The 26,580-nt window shown below is 41.6% G+C and overlaps 1 protein-coding gene across 1 annotated transcript in view; it reads right to left on the bottom strand.

Annotated features, from left to right (window-relative positions):
• Positions 1 to 2,807: 2,807 nt before the first annotated feature.
• NXPH2 (neurexophilin 2) overlaps positions 2,808 to 26,580 on the bottom strand; it is a gene marked incomplete at both ends in the record, with an annotated part of 106,113 nt that continues 82,340 nt past the window's right edge. Inside the window, 1 exon segment of the mRNA XM_079781701.1 lies at positions 2,808 to 3,551. Coding sequence (XP_079637827.1) covers positions 2,808 to 3,551 — 744 coding nt within the window.

The raw sequence follows: 26,580 nt of genomic DNA, 5'->3' as shown, positions 1-26,580 counted from the left end.
GTGCACAGGAGCCTTCTCCCTTTTCCCTTCTGCAGATTTGACAGTGTGTGTGGCCGGTGTGACCACATTGGACTCGGTCATGGACATACGGTCTCTTTCCTCCTTCTGTGTGGTGATGAGTAGAAAGACTGTTTCTGCTGAGGGGTGAAAAGGTCTCCAAACTAGTTTGCTTTCTAGTAAAGCAGGCCTGGAGAGCCCCTGAGAAGACGCCTGGCATCACCCTGAGGATTACATTTCTGCTAGTGTTGTTTTTCTAAGTTTTGAAAATTTTTTATTGAGGTATATTGATGTATGGCATTATATTCATTTCACATGTATAATCTATTAGTTTAACTTTTATTTTTAAAGGGTCTTTTCCTTTTAATTTAAACAATTTGTGATTGGGTGTAAAATTGTCTTACATTAATACCCTTGAATATCCGTTTCTTCCACCGCAGTGCGCAAAGGCAAAAATGGTTTTGTAGAAATGTGTGCATTTGCATGTTGAAATGGAATCTGATTTATATTGTGCCAAGCGCCATTACTGACAATTATGTAGGCTTTGAAATAAAGTTATGACTTAAAAATACATGTGGCATATGTTCTACTCCAATTTAAAAATACGCCTGGGGCAGCTTTCTTTTCTTTTTTTTTTTAAATCCTGCTGAAATCTAAACTGATTTAGTGTGGTTTTTTTTTCTTTGTGTGGATATAACGTTTATGTCACTCAACTATTGAACATCAGATAGCTTTAAATCTCATTTCATGTTATAATAATAATATGATCATAATGGCAACTCACACTTAAGGAGTTCTTACTAGATGCCAGGCTATGTGCCAAGCTTTATAGTAATAATCCTTTTACTCTGCTTTATAATCTCCATAGTTGAGCTGCTCTGTTTAATACATATGGAGAATCTTAATGCTCAGTTGATATCGCGCGCACACACACACATGCACACATGCAAACACACATATGTATGTGCATACACAATAAATACTTGTGAAGAAAAGAAACAAGAATAGTCTTAAAAAAATACCCTGAAGTCATGTGACAGATTTAGCAAATTCTTTTTATTTACATAGAAATGTGTACACATACTTTCTCTGTACACAGAAAATTCTAAGTATATATACATCTATGGTTCCCACATATTTTACAATAAATAGTATTTTAATCTTGTTTCTAGACGAAAATAAAAGATGTTTCGAAATATTTCACACCAACCACAAAATTACAAAAACACCTGATGAACTCAGAGCAAAAATTTCAAGTCTGTACTACCACACACTAAGCCTAGTACAATTTTTGCAAAAGACAAAATGAAACACGGTGCAGAGAGCAAGGAAAGGAAAGGGATGGAGATGCAAAATAGAGAGCAGAGCTGTTGACTTTTTAACGATGTGCTGGGAGCAGTTTTGTTGGTTGGGACTGGTTTTCCTTCAGTCCTCAATTTAGTGCTTCACTTTAACTGGTTTTTACAGATAAGAAGGGGGGGGGAGGAGTAAACATCTAAAAGTTAACATGTAAAAAAAGGTAACCATTCTATGAGTCTTACGGGTTCTCAAAACCTTTTCACTGGTCACCCAGCCCCTCATTCTGTGCTAGTTCCAAGGTCATCCTGTTCTACCATCCAAGCTGACTGTCCACCCTCAGAGACAACAGGAAGTACACCAATTGTGTACAAACATTAATTTTTAAATAATTTCAAAAGCCTGATGAGTCAGGTATCTTGGTTATTAGTACTTAATAATAATTGGTAATGTTTAAATAGACTCTATTTCCACATAGAATATGATCGTTCAAATAATTAACGATGCAAGGAGAACTTAACCTGGGAGGCTGGGAATAATGAATCCGTAATCCTGGAATGTCTTCCTTCCACTTGCAAGTTTTCTCCTATTGCAGCCTAAGAAGCATTCACTTTCTCCCCATTTCAGAGTTGTCCTACACATGTATAGAAAAATCATACTACCAAATGAATAGAAAGAGTTTATAGGTTACAGGGTGAATGCAGATTTATGACATTTTTTACAATCTCTCACAGCACTGAATTTGGCAGAAGAATCTAAAAGCATCATGATCTTCATTATTGTTGAATTGACTTATAATACATCCAGATTTGCTTTCCCAATACACCAATATTACTACTCAGATGAGAATTATAAAGGCGGTGACCAACATAGGGCTGTTTAAATCACGGTCACCCAACTCCAGCTCAGATAATAGTGTATTCAGTTGCACTGTGGCACTGTAACTTCACACACGAGTGTTGAAACAAATTTCACCCCTTCATCTCTCATCTCAGTAACCGCACAGATGGGGGGTGGGGGTGGGGGTGGGGTCAGCAATAATAATTAAAAAAAATCCCACATCAGAAGTGCAAGTCACCTATCAAATACAACCTTTACAGTGACTTTACTGAATGTGCTGTTTTTAAGGTAACCGTCCAAAACAGTTCAAGGCAGGCTCATTCCAAGAGCAATGTTTATCACATGCATAATTCGATTCTTTCTCGTTACATGTTGCTACCACTGATGCTTCTTTTAGGGAAACAGTATTCTGAGGACCTCACCATCCTACGTGACAATGATGGCTTCATAAACAGTTTTGACTCTTCCGATGAAGGTACTTATGATCGAAACAAATACACTTTACGCTTAAAGATGTTTCATTTCCTTTCCTTTTCTTTTTTAATTTGTAAACCTCCTGGGGAACTAAGGTTCACTGCCATAAACAGGATCCTTTACCACGAAGAGCTGGCTTGGTTCTCGGTCATTCCAATGACATAGAGACCCGTCCCTCCTCTCTGTCGCTGCAGAAGGACTCAGCCGGAAGATAAGTAAGGAGTCTCACTGTGGTAATTGTAGTCGGGGCAGACTTTTTGCACGAGTTTGTAGTCGACGCTGTAAAAGGCAATGTAGATGCAGATGACCTTGAAGGGTTTGGAGCAGAGCCAGGACACGTGGCTCTGCGTCTGCTCCTGGTAGCAGATCTTGGACGGGTCGAAGTTGCACAGGGCCGTCTTCTTCGCCCGGTCTGTTTTTTCATACTCGATGCGGCAGTTGAAAGATTTGGACTCCTTGGTCTCCAAGGAAGACGGCGGGGCCACCTCAAACTCCACCACTTTGGAGGGGGGCACCAGGCTCACGGAGACATTGCCCAGGCCCGTGGAGTTGTGTCGGAAGTAAACGCTGAACGTCCCGTTGCCGTGGTCAACAATCTTCCCCGTGATCAGGAGGTTGAGTTTCACAGTTTTGATGTTGGAGTGGAAGTCTCCCCAGCCGAACATTTTCTTAAACTTTCCCGTTTTGACTATTGGCCTCCGTTTAGTTCTTGCCAGAGGCTCCTGGACCTCCGTGGCGTTGGCCAGCCAGTCCCAGAAGCTGTCCAAGCTGTCCGCGTAGGCCAGGTGCCCGGGCTTCGGCCCCGGGGACTGTTTCACAAACAGGCGCAGCGGGTTGAGGATCCGCGAGTGAACCACGTTGCCCACCAAGGTCCCCGGGGCGTCTTTGTCCTCCCAGTCCAGCCCGTCTGTGGCGTGCACCACCGTCTTACTGTCACAAAACAGCTGTGGGGAAGAGAAGAGAAGTGCACGTGAGGTTAGACTTTGAGCACACGCCTACTAAAAAGCCAAAACACCAGGGGAATTCTGGCAATATAACTTCGGTTCTTGCTCAATAGCACTTGCACACACAGCTGGCACAGCAGTGTAACAGGACGAGGATTTAATTCAAACAACTAAATCCTTAAGTACAAACATTAAAGTGATGACTCTAAGAAGAAAATGTTTCATTTTAATGGGTTGAGGTGATTTTACTCTGTTTCCCAATCTTTACAATTCTGTCTTTCCAGATTGGGGAAAGAAGTATATTTTGGTCTCTTCTTTAATAAAACCATTAAATTTGTGATGTCTTTTCTTTCAGGTAGAAGACCAGTCTGGAATGTTGAAGGTTTCTCTCAAGGAGCTAGACACCATCTGGAGAGAAGATATTGATGTCTTAAATATGTTTAGACATATTAAGGATATTATTATATTCAAAAACAGGTCATATAATCTCATGCCTTTTTATATAATTCCATCTCAAACTCTGTAACAAAAAAGGAGCATGGCTAATAATAGAGTGCTGTACAAAAGGTTTAGCTGAAAAAATATAATTTTAAATTTAGTTGCCTTTATAGAAACAAATAAATTAGAAATGTATAATTTGAATTAATTAGTAGACTGTATACAATGCAATACATTTTATTACAACTGAATTATACTCTGAAAGATAGAACTGCTAAGAAAGAGTTATGTACACATGGCTTCTAGACTCCACAGTATTTTGGTTCAAATCACACTGCACATGATTTTTCTTTTGGTTCTTTTGTCATAGTGTAAGCGTCCCCGGGATTTCTAAAAAGCATTAGTGAAGTTCAGTATCGATTTTGAGGCCCAGAATCATAATACATGGAACTGTTGCCTGGAGTGAATATTTATAAATGAGTTATAAAGTCTGGAAAATAGAGGTTTCCAGGGGAAACACAGATAGCCTCTTATCTCTAATGGCACCGACCAAGCTGGTGATGATTCTTGGGAAGACTGTCAGCATGATGAAGAGGATGAGAAGGGAGTGAGGCTGTGTTTATGGACTGTTTCCCCAACCCTTTCGAACTTGGCAGAGCACCTCACGAAACTGGTTTCAGATTATTACAAAAATTATTGCTTTCTATCCAATTTTGGAAAAAAAAGACATAGCATGGATTATAAATATTGTACTCAACTATGTGGTAGAGTTTAATAACATGTCATATTTTATAAGTTCTTAAAGGTTTAGAAGTTCAAATTCTAATACAGCTCTAGGAAAAGTCTGTTCACCTATGCCTCATCCCCCAAAATCACTTTAAAGTAGGAATCCAAGGGCTTAAATATATGTGTAGGCTTTCTTATTTTTGCTTTTGGAAGAAGAGCTCATAATATGTTTCGGCCTCTTTGATTAATTTCCTGAAGACTTTGCTTCCTCAAGTCTAGTATTTTTTAAGATTCTTTTCACTTAACTTACTGAGGTTTGACAGAAGGGCAAATTGATATGACGTACTTTCTTACTATTTTGAGAACCTAAATCCATACTTCCTCATCTTAGGGGCTTACACATCCTGAGTTGATATTTGTCTCTCTCTGCTGGTGTTGAAAGGCTAGCATATTCATTAGGAAAAGAAGGAGGGATCTGGCTCAAATATTCTGAGCATTTCTGATACTGTAACCGGCTTTCTGATTTTGAGTACTCTTAATTATCATGTGCACAAACCCCACTCAAATCAATTGGTAGTAGCCTGTGGAGGAGTACTGGCCCCAGGTATGACTTGAGTTTCCCGAGAACAGATGCAGCCTGGTGCAAGTGATGTGTCCAGGCCTCTCTCCGGCGAGACCCACGGACAGACAGGCAGGTAAGAAACCCCGTGATGACCAAGGTCCAGTTTCTCTTCTCTGTGATGATTCCTGTTGCCCAGTCTGTCATCTATTTTCCACTATTTCCAGTATTCCATGTGCTCTGCCCTGCTTGGTCAATGGTGACAGACACACCTCCCACTTGCTGAGAGTCATTGGTACATAACTTTTCCTTGATTCCAACTTCCTACTCTATTCCTTCATGCTTGCCTCACTTTCTGTCTTTCATAGGGTAAACCTTTTTTGACATTTTCCCCTTTTAGCTTGCCTTAAAAAAAACAACAAAAAAAAACCCCTAAATTCTTACCTTTGCACACATTCTGCTGATTAAATATTTTTTCACTCCCAAGCATGACAAAGTTTGCTGCCAGCAGCAAAATGCTGGGGATCCCCTCACCCCCCACTCTTGTTCTTAAAATGTTTTTTACATTATACATTTTCCTGCTTGGATCATTTTTCTTGACTTAGCACATTGCCCGATTTTCTCCTTACTTTCCTGTTATTGAAAACCTATAAACATTGAACCCATCATTCAAGGACAAGTTCACAATCATGAAGAGACTTAAATTAACTGGCCTTGGCACATTTTGAAATACATGATAGACCTCTTTAAGAGATAGACATTGTGACATCCTTCTCTTATCTCTAGGGATTATGTGGTGGTTCTGAGATTATTCAATGATGATAAAATGAAACATAGCCATTTCTGAGGCTTTTAAAAATTTTGAAGATTTTTTTGTGGTAATTTACTCTGTAACAACTTGACACAAACATATGTTACTCGCCCTAGGAAATGAGTGTAAAAAAAATCCAAGTTCATCAAATAGCTCAATTAGATGTGATTATTTTCTTTTCTTTTAAAAGAGCTCCTTAACTCTTCGAAAAAGATTTTCCATATGAGAATTTAAAACAGAATTTGATTTCTAAAAAAATAAATTCTAACAGAATACTTTTCAGGTTCAAACCTGTTAAAAAAGCCCTTGATTTTAAGGTTGGCCTTTATTAAAAAATAACAAAATTTATTAACACAGATCTATAACTGTTCTCTGTCCCAGTGAAAATATTCACTGACAGTTCCTTAGATGAAACATGTATGCATATATATTTCAATTTTTAAATATGTCTTTAGAGAGATGAAAGGAAAGGAATAGAGAGAAAGAAACATTGATGAGAAACATCATCGATTGGCAGCCTTCTGCATGCACCCCCATTGGGGATCGAGCCCGGAAGCTGAGAATTAAACCGGTGACTTCTTGGTTCCTGGGATGACACTCAAGCACTGAGCCACATTGTCCAGGCTATTTTAATCTTTTTCCTTGCCCTAGCCAGTGATGGCGAACCTATGACACGCATGTCAGCACTGACATGCGTAGCCATTTCTGATGACACGTGGCCGCTGAGGTGGCCGCATGCCGAGGATGAAACATTTGTGACTAGAGTCTTGGAGTTAGTTTTTTCCTCAAAGTGACACACTACCCGAGTTATGCTCAGTTTTTTGGTGAAGTTTGACACACCAAGCTCAAAAGGTTGCCCATCACTGCCCTAGACTATTAGATTTCTCACTTGCTTTGACAACAACATTAAACAAGTTGAGAAAAAGCTGTATATAACTTCATCTATTTAATTACTTTAAAGTACAAGGACATTTCTCACAAATACGCATTTCCATATCTAGATCCAAATCTCTAAAAGCTATCAGATAATGATATATTATTAAAAGGGTAAATATGTTTCTAGTTGTCTTAAAAAGCTGACAATTGTAGCTCCTCTCCCAACTTTCTTTCCTTTTCGTATAACTTGTTCAGCCTTCTCCTCTGGAATATCTTCTGAAAATTTGTGCATCACCACTGCCAGGGCATCCTCTCCTATGGTCGTGAGACCAAGACCACAGGCTCATGCTTTACCTCCAAAGACCTCACCAGGGATGACTGGGGTTGGATAAGCCACAATCTTGTGCCCCACACAGCCACACACTCCCAGCATGGAAGCAGCATGGTAGAAAAAGCACAGGACTTGGTGCCTGCTGACGCATCACCCCTTGTTTAAGTGTTTGATATGGACCTCAGTTTTTTCACCTATATGTCCTTTGCTGGTTGATGGTAAGGACTAACCGAAAGAACAGATGGAAATGACTGAGCCCAATCTCTGGCAAAGGCATTCGATGACTGATGGCTCTTGCATGGTCCAATGGATAGTCCCATGTCTCCGATTTAAGAATTGTCTTCCAAAGGCTTTATGGATTCTCAGGCCTTAGGCACCTGATTATGGTCAATCAAAAAAATGTGTTCCGTGTCATAGGATACATTAATGACCGAGGAGAAATCAACCTTCTTGACCCTGGAGCATCCATCAAGTTTCCTCCTGTTTCCAGGCTCACTGGCATATGAGGCACAGCCAGATGGCAGGCACCGGCGAGCACTCATGGCCAACAAATGTGTTTGTGGATTTTTGATTTTTGATTCCAATCTACCAAGTTAGTCAGCAAAGGGAGCTGAAAGTACACCATGTACACGATGAACATCCACAGTGCCCTCATTCTTGGACAGTTTCTATGATACAACTTGCTGGGGGAGGGCTGTAGGTGTTTCTGAACCTGTTGGCAAACACCCTGTCCAAGGCTGTTGGCTGTTTTCTACAAAACACATGCCTGTATCCCACTGCTTACTTTTGTACCTGCTGAGACTCTCTATGCTAATACCAGCATCACTGCTGTCTTTGTCCCATCATATTACAATAATAATGCAAAGAAAACACATTTAAATGCAAGCACAACATTCAGTTTCAACAAGGAAGAAAAAGAGGAATTGCTGTGCTTTATCTGTTTGAACATTCCCTGATTTCAACACATTCATCAAAGCTTAAGTAATTTACGTCTTGGCAGGGTGTATCAATTTCACAAAGCACACACATTACCTAGATACAATGATATCATATTAGTTTTTTCTGCATCTTACAGAAGAGCTCAAAAAGATTAATAAAAGCTCAAACCTTCATCAATTAAATGAAGCAGGTGGAAGGAAGGAAGAATATGAATAAGACTGTATTTCATTTCAGTTCTTTTGTTTTTAGTTGCGGGGGGCTGGGGGGGGGGAAGGAAGCTGACAGGTTCAAATCATTCATCATAACAAGCTGAAGTTGAATTTCACTGATAATTAAATGCATTTTCCCCAAGAGGCAGAGAAGCTGCAATGAATTTTATAGTAGCAGATGTGAGAACTGTCACAAATTATGGAAATAATTTATAAACTAAAAAGCATCTTCTGTAAATACTGTGTCAAGAAGATCCCTTTTCAACCATATTTGCTATGCGCTTTTCAGTAAACGTTTTATTTTGGAATAATTTTAGTTTACAGAAAAACTGTATTGTACAAAGAGTTACCATAAACCCGCACCCAGTTTCCTATACTGTTAATATCTTCCATTATAATACATTTGTCACAACGGATGAGTTAATCTTGATACACTATTGTTAACTAAAGTCCATACTTTACTTAGATTTCCTTATTTTTCCTTACTGTCCTCTATCTGCTCCAGAGTCCCATTGAGGATCCCACATTTGGTCCTCATGAATCCTGAGGTTTGTCTTAGTTGCGATAGTTTCTCAATCTCTCCTTTTAATTAATTAATTTATTTTTGTTTATGACCTTTAACGTTTTGAGGAGTACTGGTTAGGGTTGTGTAGAATTCCCTTCAGTGTGAGTTGGTCTGATGTTTTTCTCATGATTAGAATGGAGTTATGGGTTTGGGGGAGGAAGAAAGCAGATGTGTCATTTTTGTCACTTCATCTCAACAGCACGCTAGCACCATGACATCACTGTGGATGTTCATCTCAGTCTTCTGATGATCCTTCTTTTACTTTTAATTAATTAATTAATTAATTAATTTAAATAATTCTTTATTGTTGAAAGCATTACATATGTAGCTGCCCCCTCTCCCCCCCCCCTCCCGGCATTGATCCTCTCTAGCCCGCCTCCCCCCCATCCCTGCCCCAGGACCTCACTGCCCCATTGTCTGTGTCCATGGGCCATATATGATGATCCTTCTTTTAAAGTTTGATTTCAGAATTCTCACAAGGCTTGTACATTGTTGTTATCATAAGCTTAGTTTAATTTACATTAAATTCAGTGATACTTAATTTAGGGTTGGTTAAAAATAAGTCAGGAACCCTCAAGCATAACTCTTTACCACATCACGGAATGATCTCGAATCACCTCATTTTATTTGTTATTTAGGAAATTATACATTACTTATAAGTTATTCTGGCAATATTACACACAATAACTGTGTCTGTCACCATCGATATTATTATTATTACTCAATATTAATTTCTTAAAATTGGGGCCACTGATAATTGGTAACTTAATAAAGAAAAGCTTATTCTAGAAATGCATACTTAGAGTTGACATTACTTTCTGACTGTATTGGATCCAAACCCCCTTTTCTCAATTTGGAGCCAGTCCCTTGTACTTGATTCTACACATCCAGTGAGTCAATATCAGCCTTTAGATGGGGCTTCCTTTGCAGGCCCCCTGTTTGCCAAGGGGAATGGAGTCAATGAAGGAAAGCCTCACAAAGGAGTGCTCTGTGCCCACAGCGCTCTGGGTGCGGCAGGACCATGAATGTTACTTGGTTTCTCTTGGGATCTGGGGCAGTCAGACCTTTGCCACCATTATGATAAAACCCCTCACTATTCGTCCACCATCATGATAGCTTTGTTTCTTCCCTGCAGCTGCAAGAGGAGGTGGGTCCTAAACTGTGGTTGGAGGAGGGAGGAGAAGATGGGTATTGGGAGAGAAGAGAGCTTTTTCCATAGCCAGTGGCTAACAGAAGGAAACTTAAAGGCATTTAAAGCTTTGAACTTCTGAGGTTCAGATTTCATTCAATAGATACTATACCATTGTCAGCCCAGGTAGCTCTATCCTATACCAGTCCTAACATGTGGTGTTTCTCTCACTGGAACAACACCAATGGAAGATATATCACCCCCAGCCTGCTGTCCCTGGCCCTGTTTAACAATTCTAACTTACATGTTTCTTTAACACCTATTGACCCTTCACTCGCATGGTCTGGGGAGTAGGAGAGGCTTGAACTTCCTCTGAAACTTTGCACTTTAAGCTCATGGCCTCTCCTGACTCTAACACCCCTTGTTTAAGAAAGTGGGGGGCCTAAAACAGTTGGAAATATTTCCATAAGAAGATGATTACATTTTGCAGGAATAAGTTTATTGTTTCACTGACGTTAGCCCATACCTGCAACCATGAATGCTACTGTATGCCTGCATTGAGCTTGCAAATTATCAGACTGGGAGAAAAAGGGGAAGTCTATGTACAGTAGAAAAAAAAACTCCAGTGGCTGAATTGACCCAGAGAAACTGTGCCAAGAGTGAAGGAAGGAATGAAAGAAACAGGGCAATGAACTCCATCAGAACAGGTAAAAACCGAAGCAGGAAAGGGCAAGGAACAAAAGCATAGTGATTTGATGTACTGGAAGGAGCTGGGGTCAGAATACTGGCATGGAAATCTGGCACTGTCACTTGTGGTCCCTCACCCGGAGCGAGCCACATGCCCTCTCTGCATGTAGTCTTCTCAACTGTAACATAGTGGAAGGAAAAGGATGGAGCTGCACTTGCAAAGAGATGAAGGAGGCTGCATGGTAGAGAGTGAATTAGAGTGAGTCAGGGACTTGCAAGATTAGTTCTGTAGCTTAGAGAAGTGAGGAGACCCAAACTGTGGTCATAAATGCATGCATACATTTAAAAAATATTTTTTTATTGATTTCAAAGAGGAAGGGAGAGGGAGAGAGAGATAGAAACATCAATGATGAGAGAGAATCATTGATTGGCCACCTCCTGCATGCCCCACACTAGAAATGGAGCCTGCAACCCCGGTATGTTCCCTGAATGGGAATCCTTGACCTCCTGGTTCATAGGTCGACACTCAACTACTGAGCCAAGCCAGCTGGGCTGCAGGTCTTCATTTTTAATCACTGATTCAACACATAGTTCTCAAATACCTTCCAGCCATATTATTTCTGCTTGAAGCTCTGGGAGCACACTGCTGAGCAGGGCAGATATACTTCCTATCTTCATGCAGTTTGCAGAAGAGCAGAAAAATAAAGAACATTAAATAAATACTCATCCTATATAATAAAGAGATAAAATGCAAATTGACTGTCATGCCCTCACACAAGATGGCCACCCCCATGTGGTCACAAGATGGCCGCCACAAAATGGCCGGCAAGGGAGGGCAGTTATGGGTGATCAGGCCAGCAGGGGAGGGCAGTTGGGGGCGACTAGGCCTGCAAAGGAGGGCAGTTGGGGGGAACCAGGCCAACAGGGGAGGGAAGTTAGGGGCAACTGGGCCTGCAGGGGAGGGAAGTTAGGGGCAACTGGGCTGGCAGGGGAGGGTAGTTAGGGTTGACCGGGTCGGCTGGGGAGGGCAGTTAGGGGCAACCAGGCCGGCAGGGGAGGGCAGTTGGGGGCAATCGGGCCGGCAGGGGAGCAGTTAGGCATCAATCAGGCTGGCAGGGGAGTGGTTAGGGGGTGATCAGGCTGGCAGGCAGAAGCGGTTAGGGGCAATCAGGCAGGCAGGCAGGCGAGCAGTTGGGAGCCAGCAGTCCCGGAATGTGAGAGTGATGTCCAACTGCCCTGAGGGGTCCCAGATTGGAGAGGGTGCAGGCTGGACTGAGGGACACCCCCCACCCCCCATGCATGAATTTCATGTACCAAGCCTCTAATACATAAATAATGTCTCACTGATTATAATTGTCATGTACAGATATCAGTATAAGAGAGCAGGGAGCACTAGTCCTAAACAGGGAGACAACAGTGCAGGGACTGAACAGAACTGAACAATTAATATCTTTATTCTGATGATAGTTGATAATGAATGAATTCATGACAAGAAAACGAATCAATCTTGGTATTTATATTCCTTTTCTCTTGTTCCAAATTGTTTATCGATTTGTTTATAATTACTAATGAGAGTGTGATAACATTATAAGACAGTAGTTATATTTTTTTCTAGAGAAAAGCTATTTTTTTCTTTTCCCTTTTTTCAGCTTTATTGAGATAAATTGACAAATAAAATTGTATTATATGTATTTGCAGTGTACAATGTGATGACTTATTATACATTCATTTTGTGAAAGGAATCCCACTATTGAGTTCATTAATCCATCTTTCACCTTACATAGTTCTTTCTTATTTTTGTGAGAACCTTTAAGAAAGGATTCTTAGCAAATTTCAATTATACAATTCAGTATTATTACTTACAGTCACCATGCTATACAGCAGATCCTCAGAACTTACTTATAACTGAAAGTACATGACATTTCTCTTAAGCATAAATTGGCTCCAACATTCAGTTGGTACTTAATCCTGACTTGGAGGTGTAGTGCTCAGAGGTGGCACCTCAGTGGGCCTTGTCTGTCACCCCCAAACCTCCTAAGAGCTGCTAAAAATTTATAATATCTAACCTTGGGTTCTGGGAAAGTTAGACCTTTGCCATAATTATGGTATAACCCTTTTCTATAATTCTATATAATTAATGCAATATATATCAGTGCTTCTTGATAATAAACTAAATATGCTCTGGATAAATAATTATATTCTGAAATAATGTAATTTGTCTTCATGTTTACAGGTGTGTTAAAATATGCTAAAAGACAACAAATCTGGCCAATGTCTAGGTTTTCATAAGAACTGATGAATGTTGTAAATGAAAGGTAAACAAAACAACCTAACACTTTTCCTTAATCATAGCATTGAAGAGGCAGCTATGCCTCAAGTGGATGTTTTCAGTTTTCTGTGTTTATAGTGATTATAAACTATTTACAGCCTATACTGGTTTACCGTGAAACACTTGCCATAATATATATAATTAAACAATGCATAGGTTGAATAGATCATCTACCATTACCAATGAAAGCCACCTCCATAACTATTTTACAGTATACCAAGTATATAGTCCTCTATTTTTCAAAGAAAAATATGAGTTTCCAAGATCAGGCAAAATGAGCTGAATGCTCCAAACTTGTAGCTTTGTACCAAGCTGGGAGAGTTGGCTTTTCCTGATAACAGGACTGGCATATGCTACAAGAGATAAATTGATACAGATCTGTGCAAATATTTTTTAAAGGCAGCTGGCTTGCCCCTCTAGGATATCCTGGAAGCATTTATTAATGTTCTTTCAGAGTGACAATTATTGCTGAGTGCCCATTTGGAAGAATCCCTGGTTTGTTTAATAGATCTGTTTATAGTGTTATTCAGGATGGAATCTATGGAACTAGCAATTAATTATTTCACTGGGGGTATTCGTTTAAGCCAAGAACCCCCAAAGTGATCACTGTCACACAATCTAGAGGTGGCTTGCAGATCCCATTATAGCTGAGGAATTAGAGAACCAATAATGAAAGGTGGTCTAATGCCTAATATGTGTTGCACACATGTAGCTTATATAATTGGATTGCTTTAGCAATTCTGTCCTGTATCCTGTAGTTAAAACTAAAATGAGAACCTACTCAACAGAAAAAAAACAAAAACCAAAAACCACAGAACAAAACACAAACCCTGTCATGATCGAACTCAGCACCCCATTAAATTTTTTGCTTGTAAACAAATCTTGGAAAGCATTTTCTCTGGGTAGAAATTTTACAGACTATCATCCCCGCTGACAAAACAGGAACATGTATCTACTGCACAACACACAATGCCATGTTGATGATTAGTGGGATGGCTTGCCCTAGACTCATATTTCTGGGGCTCCATTACAGAACTGTCATGGCAGATTAAAAGAAGAATGGCACAAAGGGAATAATGAAGGATGACAGACTCAAACATATATCAATGCATTAATTGTACCTATTAATATTTTGTGGCATAATGTGGCATTGTTTCAAAATTCATTTTGCAAGTTGAAAAACAAATGATTGCTTAGGAGAAGAAAGCTAAACAGCGGACATCCTTTCTGCTGAGAGTAGCAAATTCATTTACCTTCCAGATATCTTTTAATAGCTACCCTTTACAATTTTCTAAATTGATACAGGAAACATAAATGTGAAGACAGAAGTCTTAGCAGTGAGAGCCAAAAAGCTAGATTGCAATGCTTGGCAGTAGCTTTATTGCTAAGGTTAAATATGGCAATTCTTATTTTATCTTGATGACAGTAATCTGGAAAATCAATGACACAACCTCTGCAGAAAATAGTACACACACACACACACACACACACACACACACACATACACACACACACACACACTCTGACACACAGAAATATCATGTGCATACCCTTACACGTGTACATGCACATACCATCCCATATAATAAAGAGATAATATGCAAATTGACCATCACTCCAACACACATGATGGCAGCCCCCATGTGGTCAAACATGGCCACCCCCATGTGGACACAAGATGGCCGCCACAAGATGGCCAGCAGGGGAGAGAAGTTGTGGGCAATCAGGCCAGCAGGGGAGGGCAGTTGGGGGGGACCAGGCCTGCAGGGGAAGGAAGTTGGGGGGACCAGGTCTGCAGGGGAGGGCAGTTGTGGGGGACCAGGCCTGCAGGGGAAGGCAATTGGGGGTGACTAGGCCTGTAGGAGAGGGCAGTTGGGGGCAACCAGGCCTGCAGGGGAGGACAGTTGGGAGGGACAAAACCTGCAGGGGAGGGCAGTTGGGGGGGACCAGGCCTTCAGGGGAGGACAGTTGGGGGTGACCAGGCTGGCAAGGAGGGCCATTAGGGGTGAACAGGCCAGCAAGGGAGGGCAGCTAGGGGCAACCAGGCCTGCAGGGGAGAGCAGTTGGGGGTGACCAGGCTGGCAGGGGAGGGCAGTTGGGGGTGATCAGGCCGGCAGGAGAGGGCAATTGGGATTAGATCAGGCCAGCAGGGGAGGGCAGTTGGGGGCCAGCAGGCCAGCAGGGGAGCAGTTAGGCATTGATCAGGCTGGCAGGGGAGCAGTTAGTGGGCGATCAGGCTGGCAGGCAGAAGCAGTTAGGGGCAATCAGGCAGGCAGGCAGGCAGGCAAGCAGTTAGGAGCCAGAGGTCCCAGATTGTGAGAGGGATGTCCGACTGCAGGTTTAGGCCCAATCCCAGAGGGATCCCAGATTGGAGAGGGTGCAGGCCGGGCTGAGAGACACCTCCCCCCATGCATGAATTTCCTGCACTGGGCCTCTAGCACTATCATAATATCATAAATATTATGATATGGCCTTGCTTCCCAAGTAAATAGAGTCAGATTGCAGGCTCATTTAATGCAAGTTTTGAAATTCAAACAAAGTATTCTTTTGGTAATCCAATAGATAGAAACTCTTCTTTTGGTGTTAAGGAATAAATAACTTAACATGGTAAGTGGCACTGTCTGTTTTCACCCATGTGTCCTTACAAACCCCATTCAAGTTTTCAATGAGTGAGAAGAGCTTCACATGATAGAACACATAAATGTTTCTGAAATACACTGGCCTGTGAGAGACAGCATGAGTCTGTGTCTTGACATTTAAAAGTTGGCATTTAAAAAGGAAAGTTGCAACAGAGGGAAGAGCAGTCAAATGAGGAGTAGAAATGACAGGTACTGAATGTCTATTGCGTGTAGGCAGAGTTCTACTGCAATGGTTATTTTTAGGTGTCAACTTGGCTCAGTTACTCAAACACTAATCTAGGTGTGGCTGAGAAGGTATTTTGTAGATGTGGTTAACATCTACAATCAGTTGAATTTTTTTTTTAGTCCAAAATGTCAGCACCTCCTCATTACATTCTTTCACCAAACATGACCTTTATTAATTTAAAATAATTTTTCAAACTTTTTTAGATACATAGTATATTTTGCTTAAATGTAAACATTCAGTCTATGGGGTTTTTACAGGATCCTACATAGATGTGCTGCTTTATTATGATCCAAAATAACTATGTTTTGTAACATCAGGGACTGTTTCCATACTATAAAATACCTATTTAATAAAAAACACAAATGCATAGTTCTTGTGCATATGAAACTGATAACTGTGTTACAACTATTTTTGCAATAATCATTCCTGACATGTATACTGAGAATTACAGCATCTTCATAAGCAATCTCAGTTGATTCTTACACCTCCTTTGAGAAGTGTGCAGGGCAGGAAATAGCTTTAGAGAGCTTAAGGGCTTGTCCAAGGTCCAAGTTTTGAGAGGCAGCAATACATCTAGAAATCAGGTCTCTTGTATCAAGTCACTGCTCTTTCCACCCTAACACTCTAATGGGCCTGATACCCAAAACAAAACAAAACAAATCCTCAATCAATACAATATAAATAATATAACACATTTGCCTTATAAATAACTTTTTTCTCATTACAAAGTGAAAAGTTTACTCTAGAAAATGAATAAGAAAATTGAGGAAAATTAAAGGCTGATAACAACTGTTAATATTTTAATATTTATTCCTATGTTCTTCCTATCTAATATAAATAACACATATTTTATATGTAATCTTTAGTTACTTATAATGAACATATGTAGTATTCAGTTGCATAATAGCTCAAATACTCTATAAGAAAAAAGTCTTTCTATTACTAAGAGTAAAATCTAGATCAGGGGTCCTCAAAGTTTTTAAACAGGGGGTCAGTTCACTGTCCTTCAGACCGTTGGAGGGCCGGACTATAGTTTAAAAAAAACAACTATGAACAAATTCCTATGCACACTGCTAAGTTGGCTGCTAAGCAGGACAGGCAGCGGCGGCAAAAACACCCGGCAGGCCGGATAAATGTCCTTGGCGGGCCGCATGTGGCCTGCGGGCCATAGTTTGAGGACCCCTGATCTAGATTCACGTCAAGGTCAGTTTCCTATAGAGCTCTCCTCCCTAAATCTTTTTTTTTTTTTAAATATATTTTATTGACTTTTTACAGAGAGGAAGGGAGAGGGATAGAGAGTTAGAAACATCGATGAGAGAGAAACATCCATCAACTGCCTCCTTCTACTGGGGTTGTGCCCGCAACCAAGGTACATGCCCTTGACCGGAATCGAACCTGGGACCCTTCAGTCCACAGGCTGACTCTCTATCCACTGAGCCAAAGCAGTTAGGGCCCTCGCTAAATCTTGAAAGGACACTCAACTGTTCTCTCATTTGTCACTTAAGTCCACATCAGAGGGATCTCGGATCATTCTGGGCAGAAGCAAGATCCCTGTGCTCTGGCCAGCTGGGGAGGCAGCCCCACCCTCAGAGCCCAAGGAGTCTGGTCAGCCCAGCTCTTTGCATCTCGAGCTCCATATTCAGAGTCATTCTTTTTTTGTCCCTCTGCACTTTCCAGTCCAGGCTGGCGACATTTTTGGTATAAAATTCTTAAAATCTTGTCAATATCCTGTGTAGTTCGCCGGTGTCCAAGCCGTCAGCAAGAGTGACCTCCACACACCTTCTAGATACAGCATCTCCCTTCCTGGTTCATGCTGAGATGGTTGCGGGGATCCATGTGTCATACACCTGGGTGTCTTTAGCAAAAGTGGTCCAGTCACACCTTTGGTGCTTTTCTCCAGGTAACTAGCTGGACTCTAAGTAAAGGAGATTCATCTTAATGTTGTGGGTGGGCCTCGTCCGCTCAGTTTAAATGTTTTAAAAGCAAAATTGAAGTTTCCCTGGAGAAGAAGGAATTCTGCCTCAAGACTACAGCATCAAACTGGAGAGTTTTCAGGGCCTGCCCGGTGGATGTGGGACTTGCCCACCCCACAGCTCCAAGAGATCATTCTGAAATACAGCTCTTTAGGTAAGTATTATCTATCTATCTATCTATCTATCTATCTATCTATCTATCTATCTATCATCTACCTATCTATTATCTATCTATCTATCTATCTATCTATCTATCTATCTATCTATCTTCATCATCATCATCATCATCATCATCATCATCATCATCTATTATCTATTTATTATCTCTCTATATATCTAAGTACCATCTATCTATCATCTATCATCTATCTATCTATCTATCTATCTATCTATCTATCTATCTATTATCTATCTATCTATCTATCTATCTATCTATCTATCTATCATCTATTATCTACCTATGATCTATCTATCCTACTGGTCTGCATCTCTGGAGAACTCTGATACACTGCCTTTTGATTTAATATTTATGTCCATATGTGAATATCTTATTTTCATTACTCAAGGGTGCCTCTTGCTTTCTTAGGTTGTCCACAGAACCTAGCAGGTGCAGACTTAGGGTCAAGTGGCTCCATGTTGCTCCCAGAGTAAACTGTGAAAATTTAGATCATCTACTTGTCGCATTGTTTACTGTTATATTATTAATTCATTTTTATTTGACTCTTCCTCTTGTAAACTCCTGGATGACAGCTACTATGTCTTGTTCACCTTTATGTCTCCAGCACTTGTCACAGAGCTCGGTTCACAATCAGTGCCCAATAAAAACCGAATACATCAATCTGACTGGCACCGCATAACATCCTAGGTCTTTCACAGTCTTTTACTTCCTTAGGCTTTACTCTTAGGCCACTTTGGGAAATGTTTTAAGTCTTAAATAAAACCTCGCCGATAAAGAAATCAAGTGGGGAAAATAGTAGATATGGGGAATGAGGAGTTACAAGTTGGGAGAATGGAACTGAATAATAAGTAATACTTTGATAGGAGAATAATGAAACATAAATAAAAACATTTAAAAATAATATTTGAAAAAGTTGGTATAATTATGAAGAGAATTCATTTATAGTTTCATAAACATGACTGAATTCTATTACTTTCAAGGAGTAATCATTCCCATGATGTCACCCACGATGTGTAAGCTGACATTAACTCACAGATTTGTACTTTTACCCTAGAGTTTATCTGGAGTTCAAGCTCTCTAGATCTAGCTTTCTAATAGACAGTTTCACTTGAATTGAGCCATGAAAGTATACAACACCAGTTTTGCACTTTGTAAAGCACAATGTGATTGTTCCATGACACTGTAAGTAGCAGTTAAAAGTGAGAAAGGACATTTTTAAAAATTGGGGACCCAAGAAGGAGGGCTCTTAACTGAAACACTTCCTTACATAATCTCCACTGGGCTGGCATTCTGTTTGTACAAGCCCGTGAACTTTTGTGTCTTGCTGACAACTGGCACAGTAGCTATACATACCGGGACCTCTTTCAGGCCCCTGATACTTGGCTAACATTGGTTGAGGCTTCTTTCTTGGTGTTGGCAATTATTTGCAAGCAAGTTCAGAATCAGTCTCTTCTGTCTCTCTGGCAATCTTCTAGTAGTAGCCTTCCCCCCAACCTCGCACACCTCTCTTCACACCTGGAGCAGAATCCTAGGGAAGGTCAAACAGGACTGTCCTGGGACTAGGAGGTAATTCAGAACGGCAGGCAGTGGCCAGGCTCTATGTTACACACATTTCCTGTCAAGCCACACACATTAGGCATTGGGCCCAGTGAGTTTTCTAAGTTTTGGTTGTGAGCCTTTAAATAGCTTCCTATCACCTAGTGCAGTGTTTCCACACTGAGCAATGATACCTTTTCCCCCTTGAAGTAAGTGTTGGTAGACTCTCAATGTTATTTATTAATGCACAATTATATATGAGTTCAAATGTGAAACAAATATTATAAGCTTCATGAATGAGAGCAATGAGGATCTTAAACATGAAACTTCAAATTAGAGGTAATAGATGATGGTTGCAGTCATAGCTTCAGAATAACTCATGGCAGCATCTCCTCCACAAAGTGTCTGACCATCTGATCGACTTGGTAACTCACTACCTTTTGGGCACTGACCATTATCTATACTAATAAAAGGGTAATATGCTAATTAGACCGGGTCAACCAGCCATCTTCCAGATGTCCAATTTCCCTCCGGACAAAGCCATGGTGGTGGGGGCCGAGGCAGAGGCAGTTAGGGGCGATCAGGCTGGCAGGGGAGAGCAGTTAGAGGTGAGATCAGGCTGCCAGGGGAGGGCAGTTGGGGGTGAGATCAGGCCTGCAGGGGAGGGCAGTTGGGGGCGAACTGGGCTGCAGGGAAGGGCAGTTGAGGGCAACCAGGCCTGCAGGGGAGGGCAGTTGGGGGCGACCAAGCCGGCAGGGGAGCGCAGTTAGGGGCGATCAGGCTGGCAGGGGAGGGCCGTTGGGGGCAACCAGGCTGGCAGGGGAGGGCCATTGGGGGTGACCAGATTGGCAGGGGAGGGCAGTTGGGGGCATTAGGCAGGCAGGCAGGTGAGTGGTTAGGAGCCAGTGGTCCTGGATTGCGAGAGGGATGTCCTACTGTCAGCAGTCGGACATCCCCTGAGGGGTCCCAAATTAGAGAGGGTGCAGGCTGGGCTGAGGGACACCCCCTTCCCCCGTGCATGAATTTTGTGCACTGGGCCTCTGGTATTCCTATAATAGCACTGAGCTGGCAGGTCTCTCTTCATGAGGCTGAAGTCCTTAAAGATAGGGAGATTTTCTTATTCTCTGCTATATTACCAAGCCCAGCACAATGTCTAAAATGAAAGAGACAAATTCAGTAAACATGTGTTGCTGAAAGAGTGTAACTCTCCCCATAAAGTGTTATCATTTCAATGTTAACCAAACGACTTGAAATTATATGTATTGCAAAATCATAAAATATTTTTAAAATTATTGGGGATCAAATTCATGATGAATAACTGACTGGGTTTTTTTGTAGGAAACCTGAAGGAAAAAAGTCACACTTTAAAAAGGAATAAACAATTCCTGATGGGGTCCTGGCCACTCTGGCCCTTGGAGCCTCGAGCATGCTCCTAGCCTCTGGGATCCAGAAGAGAAGGGTTTGGTGCTTGGTTGAGGTCAGATCCAGGAAGGGATCTGGAAAAGGGATGCTGTGGCTTATCCTGTTTAAACAGGGAATGAGAGAGAAAGATTGCTGTGGAGAGTATTCTCGGGTGTCCAGGGAAAAATTTGCACAGTACCCTTTGATTTGCCAGAAAGAGGTACACTTTTCCAGGAGCGTCCACGTCAAAGAGAAGGACTAAGAAAGGAGTTATTCAGATAAGTTACAGTGTTGTGGGAGAGCTTCATTTTTCAGACTACAACCTAAATCACAGGTAAGTGCTCCATTTCATCCAGTACCGCACTTGACTTTTGTAGACATACTTAACAATCTATTAAATAAGCCACAATACTTAGTAACCAGTGGAAACCTCCCCAATGTGTTACTGGGAAAAGGAGCAATCAGTGATGCACTAGGTCTTTATGTACAAACTAGCGTTCCCATTGCAGGAAAAATCCTGCAATAGGGTTTCCTGCTGCACTCTACCCCACCCTGCCTGCTCTCCTCCCTTGTCCCCCGCCCCGCGATCTCCGCCAGCCCCCCTGCTTTTCTAACTTCTCCGCCAGCCCGCTCTCCTTCCTTCTTCCCTGGCCCCGCCTCCGCTCCTCCCTTCTCCCCCCGCCTGCCTTCTCTGCCAGCCCACCTGCTTTTCCCTTCTCCCCCGGCCCCGCCTCCGCTCCTCCCTTCTCCCCCGCCCCGTCTTCTCCGCCAGCCCCCCTGCTTTTCTAACTTCTCCGCCAGCCTGCTCTCCTTCCTTCTCCCCTGGCCCCGCCTCCGCTCCTCCCTTCTCCCCCAGCCCCGCCTGCTCAACTTCCTTCTCCCCCGGCCCCGCCTCCGCTCCTCCCTTCTCCCCCCCCCAGCTTGCTTGCGTCTCTGCAGCTTTGCTCCCTTCTGCAGCTCTTGGCTTCTTTCTATGCTGTCGCGATATGCAAATTAGCCGCCATCTTTGTTGGGATAATTTGAATATTCATCCTGATTGGTTGGTGGGCGTGGCTTGGCTGGTGGGCGTGGCTTGGGCATAGCGAAGGTGCGGTCAATTTGCATATTTGTCTATTATTAGATTAGATAAGTATTAAGAATGAATCAACCTGTCAATTAACCAGTTTACTTTGGTGTTTATTGAGCAACTAATTATGATGCACAGACTGAGAAGCTGGAAATGCAGACTTATCTCCGTCAATGTCCATCCCTCATGAGATAATAGAGTCATTTATGCTTATTTCCTTTGTGATTCCCCTCTTGCAAGCTCACTCTCCTCCCTTTACCACCTAGTCTTTCCTGTCTAGCATGTCTCCACCCACCAGTAACTCAGCCTACAACCTAGAGTAATTCTTGAGCCCCCCTCCTTGTTTTCACCCTCCCACATCTAATGCATCACTAATTCCTATACTCTATTCCCAAATCTATTTTAAATCTACTTCTTCACCTCCATTGCCTGCTCCATCAACAATGCCATCTCTCTCCTGGACACCTTCAGAACCTTTGGTGTCTAATCTTGGTCTTTCAATTGCTCTCTACACAGCATCCCGAGTGGCCTCTGTACAAACAGGCCATGTCCCCCCACTGCTCAGACTTGTCTGTGGACTCTGCTGCACTGAGAATCGAATTCCGACTCCTCAAATGGTGAGCACAGTCCTTCTGGCTATGGCTCCTTCGCCTTTCCCATGTGCACTCCATTTGCTCCTGGGCAGTAGCCTTCTGTGACTTTTCAATTCTTCTTGAAAACCGGAGAACTTTGCTCATGATTCTCTTAAGACACATCAATACGCTGCCTCATTTTACCTCCTCTCGCTAGACTGCAAGTTCCTTTGAGTGTCCTGTAACATCTATTCCACACACATTTGGGGGCACCTCTGCGTCCCAGCACTGGGCTGGGAAATGGGATGCAATGGGGAATCAGACAGCCACAGCTCCCACTTTTTGGAGTGTGATATCTGGTGGAATAGACCGACAGAAAATTCATAAACAAACTCACTTACAAAATAAATGCAAACTGCGGGGAGTGCACAGAAGAAAACCGAAAGGAGGTGCACCAGAGAACAGGGTGGGTCACTGCGGACTGTGTGGCTTAGGGAGGTGGCGTTTTACGCTCATGTGAAGAGAATCAGCCGGAGCTCACTGTAGGGACACTGCAGGAGCCTTGCAGGCAGAGGGGCAGCGTGAGAAAGGCCCTCATGGACAGGTAGGGCTCAGTGAATTCCCAGGACTATGTGAAGGCAGTTAGTGGGCAGGAAAAGGGCACAAGGTGATACTGAGAAGTAGACAGGGGTCAGGTCATTTGGGCATCAAGTTAAGCATCTCACTTGTAGGAAGTGTTTAATAAATATTTATTGTGTTTTCGTAAGGTGAATACACTCCCACTGCAGAATTACACAGGTTAAGAAACTGAGGCCCTTAAAATTAAGAAAAAACTCTAGAAATGAGGTCTTCACGTTCCCAGTTGAATGCTCTTTCTAATATCGCTAAGAGTCTGTTAAGCACAAATTTAAACATGAAGCAGGGTTGAGATGTGATTACTCAGCATCTGAAGATGGCGGTGCCAGCTTCTATCTTGCACAGACTGAATGTGACTGACATGTATTAATTGACAGTCTTTCATCAGAATGTGTGACAGCTACAGAATTTTCCTGAGTCTATCTTTGTTCTAAAAGCAAATACTGCTTGGTGCCTAAATGCTCACTCTTCCCCAAACTCCTTTAGTCTAATTACCCCCTATGTTTTTGACACGGGGGAAGCTTTTCTTCACTATTGGGATCAAGTTCTATCTCTCTAATATATTCACTCTTGGAACCTGAGCAGGCTTGGTAAGCAGTCAAACTGGAGAGACCATGTGTAGAGGCTCTGAAATGACAAGAAACGGGAAGGAGCCCAGCTGAGTCCAAATTTCTAGCCATTCTTTCTGAGGCCCCTGGTGTGTGAGTGACGGCATCTTGGACCCTTCAGACCAATCCAACTGCCAGATGAGCACCCGTAAGTGATCCCAGGGAATGCCACTGGGCAGGAGGATCAGTCAGTAAGCCCTGTCCAAGTTTGGATCCACAATATAATGAGACGTAATAACATGCCTGTTGCTATATCACATTTTGAGGGTAGATATTTGAAAACATTTTTTCCATTATTATTTTAAAAATATGAAGTAGAGAACATACTTATTAACAATGACCTTAATGATTCTCTTTGCTAGACATTAAATACGTATTCCTCCGTGATTTGTGACATTCTGTGTAGATATAGCTAAAATAACCTGTATTGGGTTTTTTACTTAATACAAGAGTAAAGCATGATATTATTTATTCAAATGAAAAACACATTAAAATCATGCATAGCCCCACCACTCAGAAACTTACAATTCTACAAATGTTTCCACAAAATTCCATTTTATGGATGATCCTTTTATTCAAACAGTTCCTTACTATTGGGTGTTTAACCTTATTATATTGTTGGACTTAATTTTTTTTTATTTTAACTTTTTATTATAGAAATTTTAACATATGCACAAAAGAAAAAAGAATAATGTAATGAATTTCCATGTATCTATCGTACAATTTCAACAATTATATACATTCTGTCAACTCTTTATGATAATAATTCTTAAAGTGAAAGTTATAAAAATTATTGATCCATTTTGAGTTAAACTTTGTATATGGTTATAAATAGCAGCCTAGTTTCATTCTTTTGCCTGTGGCTTTTCAATTTCCCAGCACCATTTATTGAAGAGGCTTCCTTTTCTTCATTGTATGTTTTTGGCTCCTTTGTACAAAATTATTTGCTCATACACATGTGGGTTTATTTCTAGGCTCAGTTCTATTTCATTGCTCTGTGTGTCTGTTTTTCTGCCAGTAACATACTGTTGGAATTATTATTGCTTTGTAGCATAATTTGAAGCCTGTTAGTGTGACACCTCCAGCTTTGTTCTTTTTTCTCAGGATCGCTTGGGCTATTTGGAGTCTTTTGTGATTCCACATAAGTCTGATGATTTTTCATTCTATTTCTTTAAAACATGCTATTGGGATTTTGATGAGGGTTGCATTATATATTAACTTGGGTAATATGGCCATTAACATCATTAAAACTATTACAAACTTTTTAAACAGACAAAGCATTAGTACGGTATGTGAGTACAAGGTAATATGCTTAATATGCTTTAAGGTCGAGCCTCCAAATTAGAGATTAGGGCCTGCAAGTTTTTACACGGCCCTGACCCTTAGTTCCCATGGCCTCCAGTTCACCGGGTTCACCAGTACTTCCTGTTCGGTCTTGAGGGTAGTTTTGAAAAATGCAGTCAATAGTTGAAACATGGAGAGCACGTGTAACTCTGTGAGGTGATGGAGTAACAGCCACAGAGCACAGGTGATAAAGAGATAATCAGAACATTGTCCTGGCGGTGCGATTGTCTGGGTGCAGCGACCTGCAGTCTTAGCCTGGATGGTTCAGCCCTGAGTCACTCTGATTTGTGGATCCCACACAAAGCCCTGGTGTCTACCTAAACCCTGCCTCTAGGATTTCACGGTCCTTGCTGAGGCAGGATCTTGAAAAGTCCACACCTAACCCCTGGGCTCCCCTGAACACAAACAACCGAGCCAAAGCTGCTGCCATGACGTCCACAAGATTCTGAGATGCTCCTGCCACCGAGGAACCAGTGCTAGCTCCTCAGTCCCTGCAGAGCTTTGGTCCATTTATGTATTTCGATGATATTCGAGATATGTGTGAGCAGCTTTGATAATTCCCTTCAATGCTAAGTTACCATCTGTCTGTGTTGCTTTGCCTAAGAATTTCTGTCTGTCTTTGGTCTTAACAGGGCACCATTTTGCCATTATTAAAGGTGAATTCTGAATGGACACCTCAGAGAAGAAAACGCACTGTTAAGCCAGGCCAACAGAGAGCCGGTGAAATTCTTAATTGCTGGCTTTTATTTATTTAAAATACTCAGAATGTATATCATTTTTATACATAGCTTATTTGATCTTCAGATATATCTCACTTCTCATCTTGAAGTGACCTAGTTCTAAAATGTGACTGCCTCAGAATACGCAGAGATTTGTAATATTTATAAAGGAATCACACCAGCAGCACAGGATAACAGAGAAGAAAACACTTAGAGGAGGCCTGAGTCAGTTGTCAAAAACCTAAGAAAGTCTTTCTCAAATAAATTAAACATTTTTTCCTTCTTATTCTGTGCATGTCAATGGAAATGTATATTTCCATTCCATGCATATTCTCTTTTTAAAGTAAGTTTCAAACAAGGAATTAATGATTAATAACATTTAACACCCAGCTTGCCTCTTTTCCCTATCATCTCCTTTTTAATGTCTTTGCTTGATTTGCCTTATGAATGTGCTTATGCTTCTCATGCTTTGTCTCTCAATGTAGCTAACACTTCAGGGTGCCCACCTGCTGGCCACCATGGTCAGTTAAAA

The sequence above is a fragment of the Cnephaeus nilssonii genome (genome assembly GCF_951640355.1).
Source record: "Cnephaeus nilssonii genome assembly, chromosome: 10".
Taxonomy (NCBI): domain Eukaryota; kingdom Metazoa; phylum Chordata; class Mammalia; order Chiroptera; family Vespertilionidae; genus Cnephaeus; species Cnephaeus nilssonii.
Note: the sequence above shows the minus strand (reverse complement) of the source record. Positions and strands in the feature narration are given on the sequence as shown.